Raw genomic sequence first — 20,974 nt, 5'->3', positions numbered from 1 at the left:
CTTTTCATTTTATTCTTGAGAGATTTATTGTAAGCTCAAAATTTATAAATCTACTCCTTTAAAAAGTTTGTTGAGTGTACTATTTATTTTTTCAAACTATTGTAAGGGTTGCTTTTGATCTGAAAAAAGAGTCGTTGTACTGTGAAAACGATCGGGTTTGTTCTTGCGCTCGAAAAAAAAAACGTTGTAGCGATTCGACTTTAAGCCATGGAAAAAGTCAAATTTGAGTGACAAACCCAGAAAGAGCTTGGAAAGTGGATGTAAGCCGATTGTGCCGAACCACTATAAAATTCTCGTATGTCAATTTCTCTATACCTCAACTATTTAATTTTGCAATTAATTTGTTCTTAAATTTTGTTGCTTTAAATTATTTGTAATTTTTGTTCTTAAATTTAATTGCTCATATATATTTATTCTTAAATTTATATATCCTTGACGAATCATTTAAAAATTGTGCTTTAAAGTGTGATGATTAATTTCTTATTTAATTCAAAGTGATTATTTGTATAAATTTATTGTTTAAATTACTTGTTAGCAAAAAGTTTGTTAATTTGTTTAATTGAGCTCACATTAGTAAAAAGTTTTGATTAGTTTGATTAAACTCTATTCACCCCTTTAGGGTTGCCAGTCCTATATGAGAAAGTGAAAGAAGAAAGAGAGAAGAAGGTGAGAGATTATTGAAAATTAGGAGGGAGAAGAGAGGATGTAATTATTAGAAAACTACGATATATTTCTAAATATTCTTATAAAAGTACCACATTTTCATAAATATTTTTAAAAACTAAAATATAATTTTAATTTTACCCTCCAAACTAGTAAGGTTAGAAATGTATAAATTTATTACTTTGGAATGTTTGAACTTGGAGTAAAAAACTAGTTCTTCTCATCTCTTAGTCTTTGATCAAAAGATAATCTAAATCTAATCCTTCACTTTGGAATTGTTGTAAAATTGATTGGGAGTTTTAGAATTTGATATTAGGGGTTCAACATTTGGAGTTCCTAATTTTCAAAATATAGGGTTTTCATATCATATATAATATGTAAATAAAATTTATGTTGTATATTTTGATTTATATTGTACTATCGTATGTGACAATTATATCGAAACTTTTGAATGGTACAACCATCTATTTGAGTACATTTATATTTCATATATTGATTATAATATTTCTAAATATCTAATACCATGTTCTAAGGTATATTTAAAAATAACCATGAATCCGCTAGAAAAACCAATAAGTTGTCGTGATACCAATTGTATTTGAGTACATATCAAATATATTTCATATATTTGTTAGAACATTTCCAAATAAATAATAGAATATATTGCATATACCAGCGATATATCATATAATACGCAAAACAAACAATAAAATATATCCTATAATATAAAAATCAACATGAAAAATAAAATGGAAAATAAAAAGATATTAAATTTCATTTTCTTTCTCTAATTGAAAATAGAAAAAAAAAATCGTATTAAATGCATTTTCTCTCCAAATTAACACTAAAACCCTCCTTTTGTAAAAATTACATGTAAAAGTATTTATGATATATATGACCGAAAAGAGGATTTTTTTATATAAAAATGTTTCTTTTATTTAATTTGGATGAAAGAAAGCCCAATTGAAAGGCCCAAGAAAATGGTATGACTGAACCCCAATTGAAGAGTCCAAATGGGTCGAGAACATGGTAGAAGAAGCTCGTGGAATCGTCTTCTTCGCCAAGAATAAACCAGAAGCAACTTTTTCTTTCCAGAAATTTCTAAAATATGTTCTCTGCCCACTTATTTAAATGTTTCAACTCCCCACTAGGAAGCCATCCTTGGGAGTTAGCAGCAAACAATACACCATTTCAAGCAAACTTTGTCAATTAAATCCATTTCTTCTCTCTTGTTATCCTCTGCTTTGAACTTGAACGACCATGGCTCTGATTCCAAGCATTTTCGGTGGCCGCCGGAGCAACGTCTTCGACCCCTTTTCATTGGACGTTTGGGATCCCTTCGAAGGATTCCCATTTTCAAGCTCATTGGCCAACCTCCCTTCCTCTGCTCGTGAGACCTCTGCTTTTGCCAACACTCGCATCGACTGGAAAGAAACCCCAGAAGCCCACATCTTCAAGGCCGATCTTCCTGGAATCAAAAAGGAAGAAGTCAAAGTTGAAGTGGAAGAGGGCCAAGTGCTGCAAATCAGTGGGGAGAGAAGCAAAGAGCAAGAGGAGAAGAACGACAAATGGCATAGAATCGAACGAAGCAGTGGGAAGTTCTCGAGGAGATTCAGGCTGCCGGAGAATGCTAAAGTTGAGGAGGTGAAGGCCAACATGGAGAATGGAGTGCTGACTGTGACAGTGCCCAAAATGGTGGAGAAGAAGCCAGAAATCAAGTCGATCGACATCTCTGGCTAGACATCACCACGTTGTTCTTTCTGAGTTCTGTACTCTGCTTTCTGCTTATCTTTGTTAAATAAATTGTGGAATAATGAGTTTTATTGGTGTATTCTGTAATGTTTATAACTTTGTATACATGAAAAGTATTTGACTGTATTTTATGAGAATGAATATAATCTAAATTTGTTTCTTAAGTTTCTGTTCTTCCTCCAACATATTACTCAGCAAATGTTACATATGAATTACTTTCATCTATCAAAGTTCAGATTTTTCTAATTGAATAAATTAGGATCAAGGATGAAAGTAAATTGGTAAGATACAAAATTTAATATAATATTAGTATCAGCATACCAGATAAAAAAAAAATTGAAGTCTCAACCTTATGAGATATTTTAAAATTCTAGATATTTAATAATACACATAAAATTTCAAACGATCCACGAAATAGAATTTATTCAAACAAGTATATGTTCAAATATAATAGAATAGAATATGATTATACATATCTATTATCTATCTAGAGATTGTAATGGACTTGATTGTAGACTTTTGGGAAGAGAAACGGTCTCTTTTGAAAAAAGAAATTTTTATTTAAAATATATAAGGATGAACATTTAAAAAGATCCTTGAAGTCATTTAAAAAGATTTTTTTTTAAATATTCTAGATATTTAGATTATTCTTATTTAAAGGAATTTTCGAATTTCTTGATTCTATGAAAAAATTAGGATATTTTTAGATCTTTTCTTGTGAGAGATTTATTTTACATATAACAATATGTCTTTAGAAAATAATCTAATTTTATATTTTTATGTCATATATTAGATAAAATTCAATAATCTTTTAGACTAGTTAGTATTGTTATATATATTGTATTTGACAATGAAGAGAGTTGGGTTGAGTTGATATTTTTTATCAACTTTGACAACCAACTTTAAATGTGAGTGGAGTTGAGTTGATTATTTTATCCATTCATCCTAATTCTCCCTAATTCTCTCTTCCTTTAATGTTTTAAAGTTTTAGAATATGATAGCGAAATATAAAACAAGTTCAAAAGAAAAAATTTGAATTGAGAAAATATGAGAAAAATTATAATAAAAAAAAAAAAAAAAGTAAGAGAAAAATGAACTCAAAATTTTCTCGGTGAATTTTTCTCACACTTTCTTGCTACGAGAAACTCCCTAAAAGGAGGTGTTGAAATTTTTCTTGCAGCTTCTCGTAACAAGAAAGTGCTAGAAAACTTACATATTTACAGCGAATATGTCATTCAATTCCCTATTAGAAAGAAAAGAAATTGTTTCAACTAATGATAGAATTTTTTTGTCGTATTTATTCATAAACATTGAAAATTAAAGTTAAGCTTTTTTCTCACAATAAGAATGAATACATGAAAAAAAATCCAAAAACTCAAAAAACTAGTTAATAGAAAATTTAATGTGCAAAAAAAAAAAAAAAAAAAAAAAAAACAAACAAACAAACAAAAGTTGAAAAATTGGTTGATAAAATTTGAAAAAATTAAAAGAATTTTGTCCTTTTAGAAACTATTTAGGAAAATATTGTTGTTTTCAAACTAATTGTAAAATATTGTTGTTTTTTATTTTTTTTAAATAAGTCGAGGGTTGAAAATTCGACCTACATAGGTCGAACTTTGAAGGTCGAATTTTCAACCCTCGACCTTGTCCTAACATTATTATTGAGTCTGTTTAATTATCATTTCGGAGACCTTCCTTATAATTATTTGATGTGGAGAGAACGAAAGACCTTCCTCATTCCGGAGACCTTCCTCATAACACTCATAATTATTTGATGTGTTAAAAATAATTTTGTATTGAGAGAGAACAAAAGAGGGAAGAGTAAGAGAGGGAGCGAGATATTGAGAGAGAGCGAGAGCTGAGAGAGAGCGAGAGTTTCCAATTTTTTTCTTTTTAACTTGGGAGTTTCCAGCTTGATATGTTATTCTTTCTAACCCATTCATTGGTGCATATCTGACACGAAACTTCTTAACTTGGGAGTTTCCAGTTTTTTTCTTTTTTGGTATGATTTTTTTTTTTTTTTTGGAAACTTTAAGAATGGTAGTTTTTTCATCTCAAGCGATTTGATGTGGAGAGAACGAAAGACCTTCCTCATAACACTCATAATTATTTAATGTGTTATAAATAATTTTGTATTGGGAGAGAACAAAAGAGGGAAGAGTAAGAGAGAGCGAGATTGGAGAGAGAGCGAGAGTTTGAGAGAGCAAGATCCTGAAAACGAGAGTGAGATCTTGAGAGCGAGAGCGCGATCCTGAGAACGAGAGCGAGATTTTGAGCGAGAGCGAGATGTTAGCGAGAGTGAGATATCCGTACAAATTTTCCTTTTTTCTTTATTTAATTCCCTATTCCACCTTCTTCTTTCTTTCTTCCTTTTTTTTTTAATTTTTCATTTTATAAAAACAATTTCTAAAAATATTTTATTATTATTTATAATTTTTTTTTTTTTAAAAAAAAAAAAAAAAAACTCCATCAAAATCTTGGTACCAAATGTACAAAAGGAATCCAAGATCATTATTATAAAATCTTTTAGACTATTGACCTCACTACTGTGATTAAAATTTCTGTTCTTTATATCAATTAGTCTTATTTATAGACTTGTAAAGGTTTTGAGTGTTGATTTGATTTATTATGTCCTCAAATTATTATCTAAAATATGTAAATTTGAATATTGAAGTTTTTACTTACCTACTTTTTAGATTTAGACTATCTGATGTTATTATTTATGTCAGTGACATTTAAAAGTTTCTATATCAAAATAATTACTATTCATAATATATAAAAAGAATAAATTAAAAAAATAATGTCTCATAAAAATAAAAAAATATAAATTAAATATCTCATATATATAAAAATAATTACAAAAATCAATGTGTCCCACAAGGCGGACGTCGTCGATTTCGAGCTGGTTGTCGTCGTCGACTTCGAACTTGAGGTTGTTCGTGTTCTTCTTGATGTTGCTCTGGTATCTCTGTAGGCACTTCATAATATAAATATTCATTATGCTTTCCACGACCCCGACCATATCCATGCACGTATGAAGACGAAGGACCAGCCTCTGAATCATAATGTCCTGAACCAAATGCTGGCATCATCATCATAGGACTAACATAATCAGTTTGACTCTGCGTCTGCATCATAGGGGGCAACTCTTCCGCATTATGTGCAACCTCATCAAACTCATCCTCTTCCCGAACAGGTCCTTTACGTCTAGGAGCTAGTAGAGGAATAATAGGTATATCGTACATATAATGAATTTCCTCCATATAGCTTTGGTTGTGACTACATATAGCAAGAACTTGGTTCGGATCATTCGCTACCTCACGGAGTCTACGGTTGTTCGATCTCTGTGAATTATAAAACAATTAGACAATATTTAAAATAAATTTAAATTAAAAATAATTCAATAATATTCATTTACCAAATGACCCACAGCTGCTCCCGGACGAGTGACATCTGTGTCAAACTGTTCAAGAGAAACCCCCACTGCAATAAACCTTGCACGATAGTGCCATTGCACTACCAAATGTGCAACTTTTTGGGACCATTCTCCAGCCAGATCAATATCATGCAGTACGGCTTCGGTATTACAAGGCGATGGGACATCCTGCTGAAAACCGAATTGTCTCATCACCCTGTCAGGAAGATACCACTCACCAATGTGAAAACATATGAGAGGACTCATCGTCCGCCATATGTTTTGACCATTCGTACAAAAATTAGACAAAGTATGCATAATAATTTTGTACGGCTCCCAAATAACCTGAAACACAAAATATTATATTAGAGAATATTAAAGACAAATACAATAAAAATATGTATAAACTAATCAATTAGGTTCAGTGTAATGTACCTGTTCAGATTGAAGCAGATCAAACATGTATCTATACTGGCTGACTATATGTATGGCTGTTCTAGTCACATAAAATTTGTCTCTCCACCTAAATTTTTAAATTGATAATTTAGAATTTAAATTAACTAGATCAGTGATATAAAAATTAAATTGAATTAAAACAACATATCGAGAACTGTAGGCTCGTCTAACTAACTGAGCGTCATTAACATGTAGTTGCGGAGCCATTGTTGGAAATTGCTCCCAAGCCCATAGTTGCAAAAGTATGAGAGGCCCAACTATCTCTCGAACCTCAGGTCTTGTTGCTTTGCATAGTTGTCTATACAACCATGCCAAGCATGCTTCACCCCACAAATACTGTCCCGCATCATGGAGATTAGCTAACAGTGGCAGGAACATCAAGTGAACAAAATGGCTTGATTTATCTGAAAAGAGACTTCCACTCATCATTTGTAATATATATGCTCGCACATATCTTATGACGGTTTCCTCGTCTGCATCATCTGTGAGCTGACAAAATTGTGTTCCTAACCATATTAAACTTAACCTCGATCCTTTAGTCTTGTCGGCAGGTGGGGTCACACTGAAGTTGACAAACTTCTAACCAATCATCATACATCACTCCGGTGACCGGCTCACCGTCAATAGGTAACCTTAACAACACTTCTATGTCTTTGTAGAGTGATAGACTCTCCAACAAACATATAGAATTCATGCATCTCGGGCCTCCATCTCTCGACCAAGGCTTTGATCAGATGCCAGTCCAATTGAATAAATACTAATCTAGCAACCCCATAGAATCCAGATGTGTGCAGTAGCAGTAGTATTCGAGGGTGGAGCGGGATAGTGTGCTGGAGAACTGCCTCTCGAACGCCTGCAAGATATTTCTCCAGTACTACGATCTCGCCATACAATAGATGATCGATGAATGGACTGGTCGTACAAAACATCGGGATCAACAGGTCCTGGGTTTAAAGCCATGATCTGAAAAAAAAATTATTTCTCAATTAAAAAAATATTTGTTTCTCAATTAGAAGAATAACGTACAACTTAATTAAAAAAATAATGTACAACTTAATTAGAAGAATAATGTACAACTTAATTAGAAGAATAATTTACAAGACAAGTTAATTAAAAGCTATGTACAAGTTAATTAAAAGAATATTGTACAAGTTAATTAAAAGAATAATGTACAACTTAATTAAAAGAATAATGTACAACTTAATTAAAATAATAATGTACAATTTAATTAAAAGAATAATGTACAACTTTATAATATAAAAAAATTAAATATACAATAGGAGAGAGCGAGATATTCAGCGAGATTGTAGGAGAGAGCGAGATGTTCAGAGAGAGCGAGATGTTCAACGAGATACTCTCAATCTCGCTCTCTCCTTCAATCTCGCTCTCTCAATCTCGCTCTCTCCTACAATCTCTGAGAATGGAAGCTCCAATGGAAGTAATATACAAACACATCTCTAAGAATCAATCTTTCGCCATTTTATTCAATCATTGAATTTATCTCCACCGTTGCCTACTGAGAGAATTTATCATTATTTTCTCAGAATATTGGTTATTTTGTTTGTATGTAAATCATGTTAGATGAAAGTCCATTCTCAAGCGTGGTAACTTGCATAACTAAACCTTTGTTTTTAGTTTAATTATATAAAAGATGGAAGTTTGAACATTTTACCTTACATATATGTAACATCTTGAGTTAATTCAAAGTGTACTAATTAATGATAACATAGCATCCATTAATGATATAGTTAAAACCTTTTAACAACGTATGTATGAGAAATGTTGATGATATGGGATGATTGCATAGGATTAATTAGACTAAGCTTATCCTGATTGTGTAAAGAGCATTAGTCATGGCCGCTCTCTCCTTCAATCTCGCTCTCTCCTACAATCTCGCTTTCAATCTCGCTCTCTCCTTCAATCTCGCTCTATAAATCTCGCTCTCTTCTACAATCTCGCTCTCTCTTACAATCTGCTTCACCCACTTATCTTCCTTGTCGAGGGTTGAAGTTTCGACTTATGTATGTCGACTATACAAAATTAGCGAGATTCCCTTCTAGAGCGAGATCCTCATCACAAAATTAGCGAGATTTCCATGTATGTCGAAACTTCAACCCTCGACAACCCTAAAGTGTTTCTTTGTTTGTCAAAACTTCAACCCTCGACAATCCTAATTTACATATTGTTTCCAAGTTTTTGTTTGTTTTTCGAGTTCTCAACGTTCGACCTCTACATTAGTCGAATCCTCAACCCTCGAACTCCCAAAACAACAATATTTCTCTAATAAGTTTTGAAAACAACAATATTAATATTAAAGATCCGAAAATTTTCTTGCAAAGAGCAAGTGCGAGAATTCGTGCATAAAAATTTTATTGCATATCCTCGCAATGTGAAGGTGCGATAAATTTTTTAAAAAGCTTAAAATTTTGGTATATAAATTTTTTTTTTCATAGCCTGCAAAAAAGAAAAGTTTCAAAAGCCTAAAAAAATGCAAGAAACTATAAGAAAAAAAAATCAAGCATATAAAGGTTGAGTTTATGTAAATCTTTTCGCACTTTCTCGTCTTAAGAAAAATTCAAGCGCCACAAGATGTAGAACCCAATTTGAAATTATATCTTTTGCTTGTAGTGAAATGAGTAGGTTTATCAAGAAATGGAGAAAATTTTAGTACGTAAATAATAATTGTTGATAGATTTTTTTTTTCACAAGAAGATGAAAGAAAAAAAGATCCAAAATGGTCTGTAAAATATTTTTCGCATCAATAAGGTATGAGGAAAAAAGCCACTAAATTAGAAAAAAAAAAATGTAAACGAATGCAATTGGAAAAATAAAATGGTAAAATTAAAATAAGTTAGAAAACTCAAAAATAATAATAATAATCTAGGTAAGTTGTAAAACATGTGCGAGAATTAGGTTGGAAAAAATATTGAGAACAAAATAAATAAGAAAACCCAAAATCTATAGCAAATATGAAAAAAATCCACTTTGTTAGTTACAAAGAAAAAGTAAGAGGATGAAGTTGTAAAAAAATAGAAAATGTTGAGAAAAAAATAGAAAATCCAAAATCTATAGCAATAATGTAAATTCTTAGTATAAATTTGGGAGAATGGAAAACATTACTAGAGCCGGAGAGAGTTAAAAAGAAACTAGTGAAAAAGAATTCGAGACTTGATTGAGAGAGATGAGGGTGAAATGAAAAATAAAAGTTTTAGAAGATAATTATGAGGGTTTTTATATTGAAGGGCAAAATAGTCATTTTGTATTTTGACATTCTTATTAATCTTTTAAAAATAAAAAGCATCCTAGTAATCCTTAAGGACTTTTTTATTTTTTTTTTAAGAAAATACTTAGTGCATCTCAAAGTCACCTATCTTTGTGCATTCTATTAAGTTATCCAATCATAATTTGTCATGTGGTAAAATTTTTTATTTTCATTTTAAAATATTTTAATTCATTTTTGGTATGAATGATGAGAGAAAAAACATAGAGATTGGTGCATCTTGAGATACCTCACTATTATCGTCTCCCTTTAAACTTTTGACATTTTGGTACAGAATATCTAATAAGGTTTATAATACTTTTCTTTCCCATTGCAATTAAATAGAACATATTCATCGATTTTACAATTGAAAGGAAAAAAAAATTTACAACTTGATTAATCCATTACCTTGATAACATATTATACACTAAGTATTGAGAAACACTTATCTTTCACACGTTTTTACTTTTAAACCTCAAAATCAATCTCTTCCTCACTTTACTCTTTGAATTCCTCGCAACTTTGGCGAAGAAGAAGAAACCTTGAAGACGATCCGATTTGCAGAAATTAGATTCGAAAGAAAAAATAGAAAGGAGATGAAGAAATACAAAAAGAGTTTTTCAAGTGGTTCAATTAGTCCACTATGTTGGGAGTTGTCTTTATTCAAGATGATCTTAATACATTTTCAGGCTTTAGATTATTTTTTATCTATTTTTCTCTAAATACTGAAGATAGTGAGAAGTATTTACTCTACTTTGTGGAATTCTATAAATTAATTAGGATCGGAGTTGTGATTTTTTGCCATATGAATACCGAGTTGACTCGTTGTCCCAACTACATAGAGATCTATAGGAAGCAGTTCACCTTTGTAGATGAGCTCATCAACGAAACAAAAATGGTGAATTCGAAATTGGAAGATTGAAGAGGAAAGAAAAATACTTAACTCATAATTCTTTTCTTATTCTCAACAATTTCTGTCCCTTATTTATAGAATTATCCACTCTCAAGTATGTAATCATGAATTTGGTTGTTAGAATTTCTAAATTACCAAGTCAAATCTTTTAAATGGAAAAAAAATATATTTAGAGTGAAAATTTAGACCTGTTTGGCAACCATCTCGTTTTTTTTTTTTTTTTTTTTTTTTTTTTTTTTTTTTTTTTTTTGCAAATTAAGCCTATTTCCTCCTCATTCTTACAACAATTTGCATCTTTCTTAAATATAATAGTTGAATTTTTAGCCAAATTTCAAAAACAAAAACAAGTTTTAAAAGTTACTCTTTTTAATTTTTAAAATATGGCTTGATTTTTTAAACTATTGGTAAAAATTATATAATAAAGGAAAAAATTTAGAAGTAGAAGTAGCGAAACTTAATTTTCAAAAACAAAAAACATAAAACCAAATAGTTACCAAAATGAGACCTTAATAATTCAAAAATTTTAATTTGGATAAAATTTATTTTTAATACAAAGAAATTATTGGTTGGTATGATTTTAAAAACGTGTACTTTTTAATAAATTCATTATATGAACTTTGGGTGCATTTTTGAAATCTATTAATTACTAATTAATTATATAAGAAAATGATTTTTTATTTTCCCCTAACATGAAAACGTTTTACTTTTCAAAATGGAAATTTAAAGAAGGGCAAAAATAACATATTTTAATTTTCCTTTAGAAAAATATCAAACCAACTTTCCTGTTGTAAAAATGACAAACGAATTGAAAAAAAAAAAAAAGAGATCTTAATACCTTATTAAGAAAGATTGATAACTACACTAAATTAAATTAAATTAAAAGCAACGATAATAGATGCCAAATCTCACCATCAACCGATTATCAAACTCTTCATAGACACATTGTTCCAAAGCTATTCCATACACCGACGATAATAGATTAATTATATTCAACACTATATTTTATGTTTATAAATGAACTTAAAATAAAGATAATGATGATTTCCAGTTTTAAAATAAGAATAATTAATTATAAAAAAAAAAAAAAAAAAAAACTAGATATATTCTCCTACTTAATGTTTAAAACTAAATTGTAATAAAGATAATGACAAAAATATAATAGTGAGTTAGAAAAAAACTAATACAATATGAGATTTGAAAATTGAAATCAACATTTGAAAATAGAAGATTGTTTAGATATAAATTTGGAAAATTTTTAAATCAATGAACAAAATTTATGTAAAAGTATCTTCTTCGAAAGAGAAACTTAGCTCACACGGCAAATTTGAAAGGAAACTAATACAATCTGAATTATAAATCTGTGGGTTAATTACAATACAATTAAGTGAATCGTTGGATTAATTTCAGTGTAATTAAAGAAGCCGATGAGGATACTTTAAGATTAACAATAAAGGTACTCACGTTATGAGCTACAACTCAAAATAATATTGTATTTTGCTATTTTTCCAAATCTAATGCTAAAAAATTCAATTTCCTTTAACATTTAAGTGTAATCAAACCCTTTCAATTCCGGGGGAAGAAAGGCCAAATGAAAGGGCCAAGAAATTGGTCAGACTCCCCATCTGAACAAAATTAAGGGAGCCTCAATTAAGAGTGTCCAGAAGATTGTAGAAGCTTCTGAAATCATCTTCTTCTCCTCCTAGAAGAAACCAGAAAGAAGATTTTTCCAGAAATTTCAAGTATGTTGTATAACCTCCTATTTAAATGTTTCAATCCCAGCAGACAAATCAACATATCAAGCCACTTTATCATCTATTCTCTGTTCACTCTCAGTTTCTTAATAAAACATCCTCTGCTACTTAAACTTGAACAACCATGGCTCTGATTCCAAGCATTTTTGGTGGCCGCCGGAGCAACGTCTTCGACCCCTTTTCATTGGACGTTTGGGACCCCTTCGAAGGCTTCCCATTTTCAACTTCACTAGCCAACCTCCCTTCCTCTGCTCGTGAGACCTCTGCTTTTGCCAACGCTCGTATCGACTGGAAAGAAACCCCGGAAGCCCACATCTTCAAGGCCGATCTTCCTGGAATCAAAAAGGAAGAAGTTAAAGTTGAAGTGGAAGAAGGCAGGGTGTTGCAAATTAGTGGTGAGAGGAGCAAAGAGCAGGAAGAGAAGAACGACAAATGGCATAGAATCGAACGGAGCAGTGGGAAATTCTTGAGGAGATTCAGGCTGCCGGAGAATGCTAAAGTTGAGGAGGTGAAGGCCAACATGGACAATGGAGTGCTGACTGTGACAGTGCCCAAAATGGAAGAGAAGAAGCCTGAAATGAAGTCCATTGACATCTCTGGTTAAAGTTGTGTTCAGTGAAAGGTTGAGAATGTAATTTAAAATGAAGTCCATTGACATCTTTTTTTTAAAAAAAATATTACATTAATATTGCAATATGTAAAAATTAATTTAAATATTTTTTTGGGTACTAATTTAAATGTTTTAAACAGTTGTTATATTAAAAAAATATGTGTGGACATTAAAATTTCATAAAGAAAACATACGTGGGAGTTTCTATACCAAATCAGCCCATTTTCGGCAGAAGAAAAAAAAAGGTTAGATTTTTTGTTGCAGGCTTACATCCTAAACATGGAGAAATTTGTACAGATGATCCAAAAATGTCAAATGATCATTTTTAAAAAAATAATGTCAATTGACCCTTTGTTGACATCATCGCCATACCAAATTATTTAATTTGCCCTTACTTCGTCTTCTTACCCTTTTACTGAGAAAATCCACCAAAACTAAACTATTATTCATTCAAATTTTCCAAGGCTAACGGCTTCGTATTGCTCATAAACAAAAAAAACTATTTTCGGCTTGCAAACGATTCTACTTCCGGCTTTCAATCGAATCTTATCGGTAAATCTTTCTTTCAATATGGTTTTTTTTTTGTTTTTTTTTTGGGTTTTGGATGTGTTCTGTGGTTGAAGACGAGTAAAAAGAGTTTGTGAGCGAGATAAGTGAGAGTGAAATCGATAGAGCGACGCCGGAGAGAGCGACACTGGAGAGATAAGTGAACCTATGGTTTTTTTTGTTTGTTTTTCTGGTTTTCGATGTGTTATGTGATTGAAGACGAGTAAAAAGAGAGAATATGAGGGAGATAAGGGAGAGTGACACCGGAGAGAGCGCCACCGGAGAGAGCGACACCAGCGAGAGCGATTCTAACGAGATCGATTCTAGCGAGAACGATACCAGCGAGCGAGAGCAATGCCAGCGAGGGCCATTCTAGCGAGATTTAAACAGAATGTTGTTTTATATTTTTTTTCTGAAGGAGTTTACTGATTGAATTTTTTAATAAATGCATAAGTGATTTAAGATGGCTACACGTTTCAGAATAGCTGAAGCTGACAGATTTCTCGGTCAAGTAACCAGCTTGGCCCACATTGTCAATGCAAACAAGATTGTCAAAGAGAAGCTCACGCCAACGCAGTTGGCCATGTTCAAGAGAACAATTTTTGGGCAATTTGTTGTCGTTGATATGGTGTTCAACAACCCAATTGTCCATCACATGTTGCTCAGAGAAGTGAAGAGGACAAAATTAGACTCAATGACATTCGCTGTCTGTGGGAAGGTTGTCACCTTTTCGAAGGATGACTTTTTGGTGATGACTGGTTTGTGGCAATCCCCATCACGAGTTGATCGGAACCAGCAATCCTCATATGAGCTTGCCATCAAGTATTTTGGTAATCGAGTGACGAAGGACACTTTACACCTCCGTGAACTTGAAGAAAAATACAAGAACTTAGAGTTTGAAAACGATGATGATGCTGTGAAGATCAACCTAGTTTACTATACTGAGATCGCAATGATGGGGAAAAACAAGCAGAAAAATGCAGTCGACCTCAAACGTTTCAAGGACGTTCAAAGCTTGGAGTACTACAATAGTCTTGATTGGGATTCCATTATTTGGGAGAGGACATTGGATGCCCTAAAGATTACCTTGAATGATAAGAGCAGTCTATACAAGACGAGGGTCAAATCAAATAAAAACTACGTTGTGAAGTACTCCTTACGTGGATTTCCAAAAGCGTTCCAGGTAAATTTAATTAACATAATAATCGTGTTGTTTGATCTAACATTACTATTGTTCTTAATATATTTTAAATTTTATTTAGGTATGGGCATACGAAATCCTACCTTCATTGATAGCTAGGAACATTGCGGAGCGAAGGAGCAAGGTGGCTTTGCCACGCATATTACGATGGTCATGCTCCCACTTAGTGTCCTTCAAAGTACTCGAGAGAGAGATATTCAAGTCTAACAATGTAAGTTTACTCTATGCATAACATGTTTATCTGGTTGTTAAATTGACACTAACCAGTTTACTGGGTTGTTAATGCAGATAAAGGTTAAAGAGGGCACTGTGATGTCAAATGCTAAAAGGGAGTTTCGGGATACCCCAGTGGAACGACAACCTATATTTGAGCTAGGTGCGGATGATGATAGTTCGAAAGTGGCTCAAGGTCGACGAGTGAGGGGGGTAGTCCCGAGAGTGAAAGTGACGGTGATGACCTTCATAGAGATGCCAATGATGAGGTTATCAGGGTGGAGGGAGAGGATGATCCCGAGCATTCTGAGCACGAGGATGCTGAATATGGAAGGGTGGAAGGAAGGACATACACACGTAGTGATGATATGATGAGGGACGTACGCGAGGAGGACGAGTTAAACCAAGTTGATGTCTTTCATGCGGACTCCGGTACAGAGCATCCTGTGGATGAGGAGTGTCCTGAGTATGCTGCCCGCCGCAGGGAGGGAGCCAATGCAGACGAGTCTACTTATTCGTACCTGTGGTCCATTGACAGCGCACTATCGAGGTTGGATGGTCATATATCGGGTTTAGATAGTCATGTCTTCAGTATGGAGGAAAACATGACTGACATGAAAGGGCAATTGTCGACCATCCTTTCATTGTTGCAGTCTATGCACAAGGTTTGCATCCTTTTATTTCTTTATGTGTTTAGCTTTTACGTGTTCGTGAACTCACCATTTTACTTTACTAATTGAAGGGTTCCACGGTGAATGAGGAGATGACCAGGTCACCCATCCCATCTCGGGAGCCCGATACGACTGTGACTGCTTCTGACACTCCAATCCCCATCCTCCCTCTACAGCCCGATACCACCCCTTCACCTACTCCCAACCCCCTATACAGCCCGAAACCATCATTACCATGACATCATCGATTGACGTTGAACTTATACAGGCCGACATCCCACAGACAGAGCCCGACATGTCTACCTTACTCATCACGCCACCTACAGAGGCTGACATGTCTAACATCCCAGAGGCAGAAACTTCTGGGATTGTTACGACCACAGAAGGAGTTCCACTGGTGAGTAATTTATTGATTAGTAATCTTTGTTTATATTTTTATATTTCTTAATGAGTAACGTTTTGCTATCTGTTTATGTAGGATTCTTGAAGAATTAGTCGTAAGAGAAAACCGGTTGATAAATATACACCCCCAGCCCAAGTAAAAAAGAAAAGTGTGGCTAAACATCCTCTCCCAGGTGTAGCTACGTCAACATCCAGATCGATCGTCACATATAACATAGCACACGCCATTCTACACAATATCATGACATAAATGATGGGTTGGATCTCGGACGACAATAAAAACAACGAGGTTCGAGAGAACTCCTTCAAACCACTCGACAAGTAATTCTTCAAGGAATTGATTACCCCGAATTCGTTGGTCGAGTGCGATGTAAGTGTCCTAGTCTTTACGTTTTTACATGTTGGCTATCTTGTACTTTTATTGACATATTCTTTTATTGTGCAGACCATAAACACTTTATTTTATTTTATGAAAGATAAAATGTATACCCAACCCGACATGTGTATGCATAAGTTCACCATCTTGCCAATTGGTGTAACAGTAAATTTTGATATTTCGTTTCTTAACTTCTCATTTCGTTAAGTTTCCTGGTCTTTACTTCTTTACTTAACTTCTCATTTTATTTGACAGAGTCACCTCAATGCTCGTGGCGAGATATTTAAAAGAATAAAGAATAAGTCACTTCTGGAGGCTGCCCTAGCTTGGGAAGATGAAGACACGTATAAGGACTACGTCATCGGTAAATTCGATGTCAAATGGGCAGATGTGGATTTTGTTTACACGGCGATGAATATCAATGACCACTAGAAGGTCCTTGCCATGGACATTAACAGAGGCCACATATTCGTGTTCGATTCACTTCTGTCGTACACACCAATGACAAAGCTGGTGAATTGGCTAGAGCCATTGATAGTCACAATACCATCCCTACTTCACTACTATAATGTGGATCGATCAAAGTCGGACCTGTCCATAGCCCGTTGGAAAATCTCACGACCTAAGAACGTCGACATACAACACGGGTCGCTTGATTGTGGCATCTTCGCAATAAAACTTCTAGAACACCTGGTGACTGGTGCTGATCCATCCGTAATCACTCAGGAAAAGATGAATGAATATAAGATGCAATTAACGTGTCAGCTATGGGCAAACACTCCATATTTTTTATATGTATAGAACATTGTATTTTTTATTCTTTGTAAAAATATTCATTTATTTTTTATGTATGTAAAAACATTCATTGTATAATTGAACATATATTTTTTATGAAAGTTCAAAGTTCAAAGTTCAAAGCTCAAAGTTCAATATCAGAATTTTATCAGAACATGCATTTTTTATGTATAATGGAGCTACTGCACTTTTCATTATATAATTGAATTTTATCAGTATCAGAACAGAGCACATCCAAAACCAATTATACAACACATCCAATTGAAAGAATATTCATTGTATAATCTTTGTTTGTTATCCATTTTGTTTCAAGTATGTGTTCTGTAAAAACATTCATTGTATAATTGGTTTTGGATGTGTTCTGCTACTGCTCTTATCAGTATCAGAATTTTATCAGAACATGTAAGTTCAAAGTTCAAAGTTCAACATCAAAATTTTATCAGAACATTTATAATTGAGCTTAGAACATTATATGGTTCAAGGTTCAAAGTTCAAAGATTGAGAGAGCAAGATGTTGAGAGAGAGCGAGATTATAAGAGAGAGCGAGATTGTAAGAGAGAGCGAGATTGAAAGAGCGAGATTGCGAGAGCGAGATGTTCAGAGAGAGCGAGATTGTGAGAGAGAGCGAGATTGAGAGAGAGCGAGATTGTAAGAGAGAGCGAGATTGAGAGAGCAAGATGTTCAGAGAGAGCGAGATTGAAAGAGCGAGATTGAGAGAGTATTTGTTATCCATTTTGTTACAAGTATGAGGATTGAGAGAGTATAAAGTCATTGTTTTTACACGTATGAAGATTGAGATAGTATTTGTTATCCATTTTGTTTCAAGTATGAAGATTGAGAGAGTATGAAGTCATTGTTTTTTGTTACACGTATGAAGATTGAGAGAGTATTTGTTATCCACTTTTGTTACAAGTATGAAGATTGATAGAGTATGAAATTATTGTTTTTTGTTTTCAGTATGAAGATTGAGAGAGTATGAAGTTATCCATTTTTGTTACAAGTATGAAGACTGAGAGAGTATGACAATGAAAGTATGAAGATTGAGAGAGTATGAATATTGCTATTATATAAATACTCCAACTTCTTATTTTTTTTGTTTACAAGATGAAAGTATGAAGTATCAAGTGTTACAAATATGAAGTATGTTACAAGTATGAAAAAGTATGAAGTATGTTACAAGTATGACATATGAAATGGTCAATGGTATTTATAACTAAACTGGATGAGGGGTGTTTGTGTCTCGGTCTCTGGAATTTTTGGCACGTCGCACGGTTGTAAGCGGTTCAGTACAATTTTGGAGGTTATGTCCATAATTCCCACACCGACCACACTTCATTTGTCTGCAAAATTCTCCTCTTGATGGTATTCTTCTCACTCTCCGTCGCCCAGCTTGTGGCACAAACTTCGGAGGAAGGATAATCTTTTCTACGTATCCAGAAGGTCTTTTCCATTCAGATATGTGGCCAAGTGGATTTATAGGCTCCGCATACGCAGTCATTAAAGAGTCAACTGTATAAAATCGACTGCAAAGACCGTGGATGGGTATATTTCTTTCTCTGGCAGCAACAATTGCATGGGAACATGGGATACCAAGTGATTCAAATTCCTTACACGTGCATTCTTTTGTGTGAAGATTGATAATACCATCCAATCGATTATTTCGCACGTGTACCCGATAACAATCAATGGACTCTACCCGATATCGTCTGCCCTTATCAGTTTCACTTGCCAATCGGGTTTCACAGTAGTTAGAGTGCAATGTCGTTCGAGATGCCCAGTAATTCCTCTGTTCGTAGAACCACGATTGGAGCATTCCTCTAACATGTTCGATCAAGCATACTATAGGCATCAATCGATACTCTTTAGTTAAGGAATTGAAACACTCTGCACTATTGGATATCATGTTATTATATCTTCGTTCTGTTTGGTAAACTCGTGCCTACCTTTGAAGACTGATATCTTCTAAATATTTCGTGACAACACTGTCTCTAAAACTGCGGAGTTCGTCCCATTTTGTCTGGAACTCTATCATGTGAAATGCTCTTGCTGCATCTCTAAATATCCCAATAACCGTATGCATCTCTAAATATCCCAATAACCGTGCTATTCTTAAAGTTTATAACCAGATTCTGTTCTATATGCCATGTGCACAATCCATAAAATGCTGTGGGAAAAAATGCATGAATAGCATTGCCAATAGATATCATCCGATCAGACACAAACACTAGATTATCGGGTTCTCTGATACTGCATTTCAAGTTTGACATAAACCATTTCCATGATCGATCGGTTTTATTATCCACTATTGCATATGCTAGTGGGTATAACTGATTGTTCCCTTCCATAGAAACCGCAACCAACATGGTGCCTTTGTATTTTTCTTTCAAGTGCGACCCATCAATAATAATACAAGGCCGACAGCTTGCAAAACCTCTAATACAAGGCCCTAATGCCATAAACATATACTTGAAATGCACCTCATCTTCAAGTTTGATCTCAAAGACTGTACCCGGATTCTCTATTTTTAGCACTTTTCCATAGTCATGTAGTATGAAGTATGAGTGTTCTGGAGTACCTCTAGTGAGATCATACGCGACTTCCCTTGCACGCCACGCTTTATCATAACTTATGTTCACGCCATAATCTCTTCTCATATCCTCAACGATATGACAAGGTTTATAAACATGTTCTATGCCCGTGAACTTATCTTTGATGAGTTGACCAAAAACCGTAGCAGTTGCTTGTCTATGGTCATGATTCAAAATTCCTATGGAACATATGTGCGAACTACAGTACTTTGTGATCTTAACTATATCAGGCCCTTCCATTTTGACTGCACGAAGGCTCCACTTACATGTCTCCCAAATGCATTTAATAGTGAATAGAGACTTGGTTGATTTTCTGACCTTAAATTCAAAATTTATGTTGATGGACAGAATAGACAATCTCATTTTCAAGTCCTTTTTGCTCAAAAATAGTTGACCAACTTCAACGTCCTCTGTCCCAGATGAAGAAGTGCCAGGCATAATCAACTCTGTCCTATGACTTGAAGACACAGATGGTGGAACCATTGAAGCTGTTGTAGAATGACGCACATCTCCATGATCACGATCTATTTCATTCAATCCTGTCGGTTGCTCATTCACATCCAAATCCACTGAAGGACCACAATCCATATAATCGAATGTTGATGGTACAGTGTTGGTAGACAGTGGAATATCAGTGTTGGTAGATAATGGAATATCATCCTCTTTCCGATGAAACTGATATGATTCCTCGTATTGTCTGTCCACAACCGTATCATCATGACTCAAATCTCCAAACTCCATTCCAACCCTTTCGTTCTGTTTAGACTTCAACGTTACAGCTATCTATCTGAAGTCTACTAACCTATTCTCGCAAAAGAAAGAACTCAAGATCATCATTATCCGTTATGCATTGTGGAGGGGATTCAAATTCAAGATTATATTTAACTTTCAGGATAAGATCAAACTTTGAAGAACTAATTTTTGTAGCCTTGTAAATGCGAGATTTAAGTTCTTCATAATTCACTGTAGGGAGCACAACGATTCCTTTCAATTATCCCCCAATATACGAACTTTCTTTCTCGTCCCAAGTACCTCCAAATCGAATAAATAGACACTTTCCTGTCATCCTACAAAGCAAGAGAACATTTGTCATTAAGTTGTACAAGCAATTGAAGTGTACTCTCGCTCTCTCTCAAAATCTCGCTCTCTCAATCTCGCTCTCGCTCAAAATCTCGCTCTCACTCTCAAAATCTCGCTCTTTCTTTTACTCTTCCTCTTTCTTATTCTCTCCCAATACAAAATTTCGTAATGCTACCCTTCAAAAATAATTAAACAAACTCAACATAATGTTTCACCTTTCGGAAAAAACTGTTCTGTTCCTTGTTGAAAAAGCCTAGTCTTGGAAATTCCCATTCGAAAAAGC

General features: G+C 33.8%; 3 protein-coding genes across 3 annotated transcripts; 2 read left to right on the top strand and 1 right to left on the bottom strand.

The window, feature by feature from the left end:
• Positions 1-1,706: 1,706 nt before the first annotated feature.
• On the top strand, positions 1,707-2,579 carry LOC120080789 (17.6 kDa class I heat shock protein 3-like). Its single transcript, XM_090315156.1, has one exon. The coding sequence runs from the start codon at positions 1,924-1,926 to the stop codon at positions 2,401-2,403; it is 480 nt and encodes a 159-aa protein (XP_090171282.1). The 5' UTR covers positions 1,707-1,923; the 3' UTR covers positions 2,404-2,579.
• Positions 2,580-11,999: 9,420 nt separating this feature from the next.
• On the top strand, positions 12,000-12,941 carry LOC120081768 (17.8 kDa class I heat shock protein-like). The gene has a single exon (XM_039036924.2). It carries the CDS (start codon positions 12,334-12,336, stop codon positions 12,811-12,813), a length of 480 nt encoding a protein of 159 aa, XP_038892852.1. The 5' UTR covers positions 12,000-12,333; the 3' UTR covers positions 12,814-12,941.
• A 5,295-nt stretch (positions 12,942-18,236) lies between these two features.
• On the bottom strand, positions 18,237-20,352 carry LOC120081024 (uncharacterized). Its single transcript, XM_039035704.2, has 2 exons — positions 19,095-20,352; positions 18,237-18,907 (listed from the first exon to the last, which is right to left on the bottom strand). Exons 1-2 carry the CDS (start codon positions 20,350-20,352, stop codon positions 18,237-18,239), a joined length of 1,929 nt encoding a protein of 642 aa, XP_038891632.2.
• Between the last annotated feature and the right edge of the window lie 622 nt (positions 20,353-20,974).

This window comes from Benincasa hispida, chromosome 7, assembly GCF_027475165.1.
Source record: "Benincasa hispida cultivar pf3 chromosome 7, pf3_genome.v1.1, whole genome shotgun sequence".
Taxonomy (NCBI): domain Eukaryota; kingdom Viridiplantae; phylum Streptophyta; class Magnoliopsida; order Cucurbitales; family Cucurbitaceae; genus Benincasa; species Benincasa hispida.
The sequence above is the reverse complement of the archived record's forward strand: the minus strand, read 5'-3'. Positions and strand labels throughout refer to the sequence as shown.

Excerpts from the sequence above, each read along its gene's own strand:
- LOC120081024 (XM_039035704.2), bottom strand. The coding sequence starts at position 20,352 with ATGGAGTTTGGAGATTTGAGTCATGATGATACGGTTGTGGACAGACAA. Across the intron at positions 18,908-19,094 it reads GATATTTAGAGATGCATACG|AGTGTTTCAATTCCTTAACT; the intron begins GTTATTGGGATA and ends CCAATAGTGCAG.
- LOC120081768 (XM_039036924.2), top strand. The coding sequence starts at position 12,334 with ATGGCTCTGATTCCAAGCATTTTTGGTGGCCGCCGGAGCAACGTCTTC.
- LOC120080789 (XM_090315156.1), top strand. The coding sequence starts at position 1,924 with ATGGCTCTGATTCCAAGCATTTTCGGTGGCCGCCGGAGCAACGTCTTC.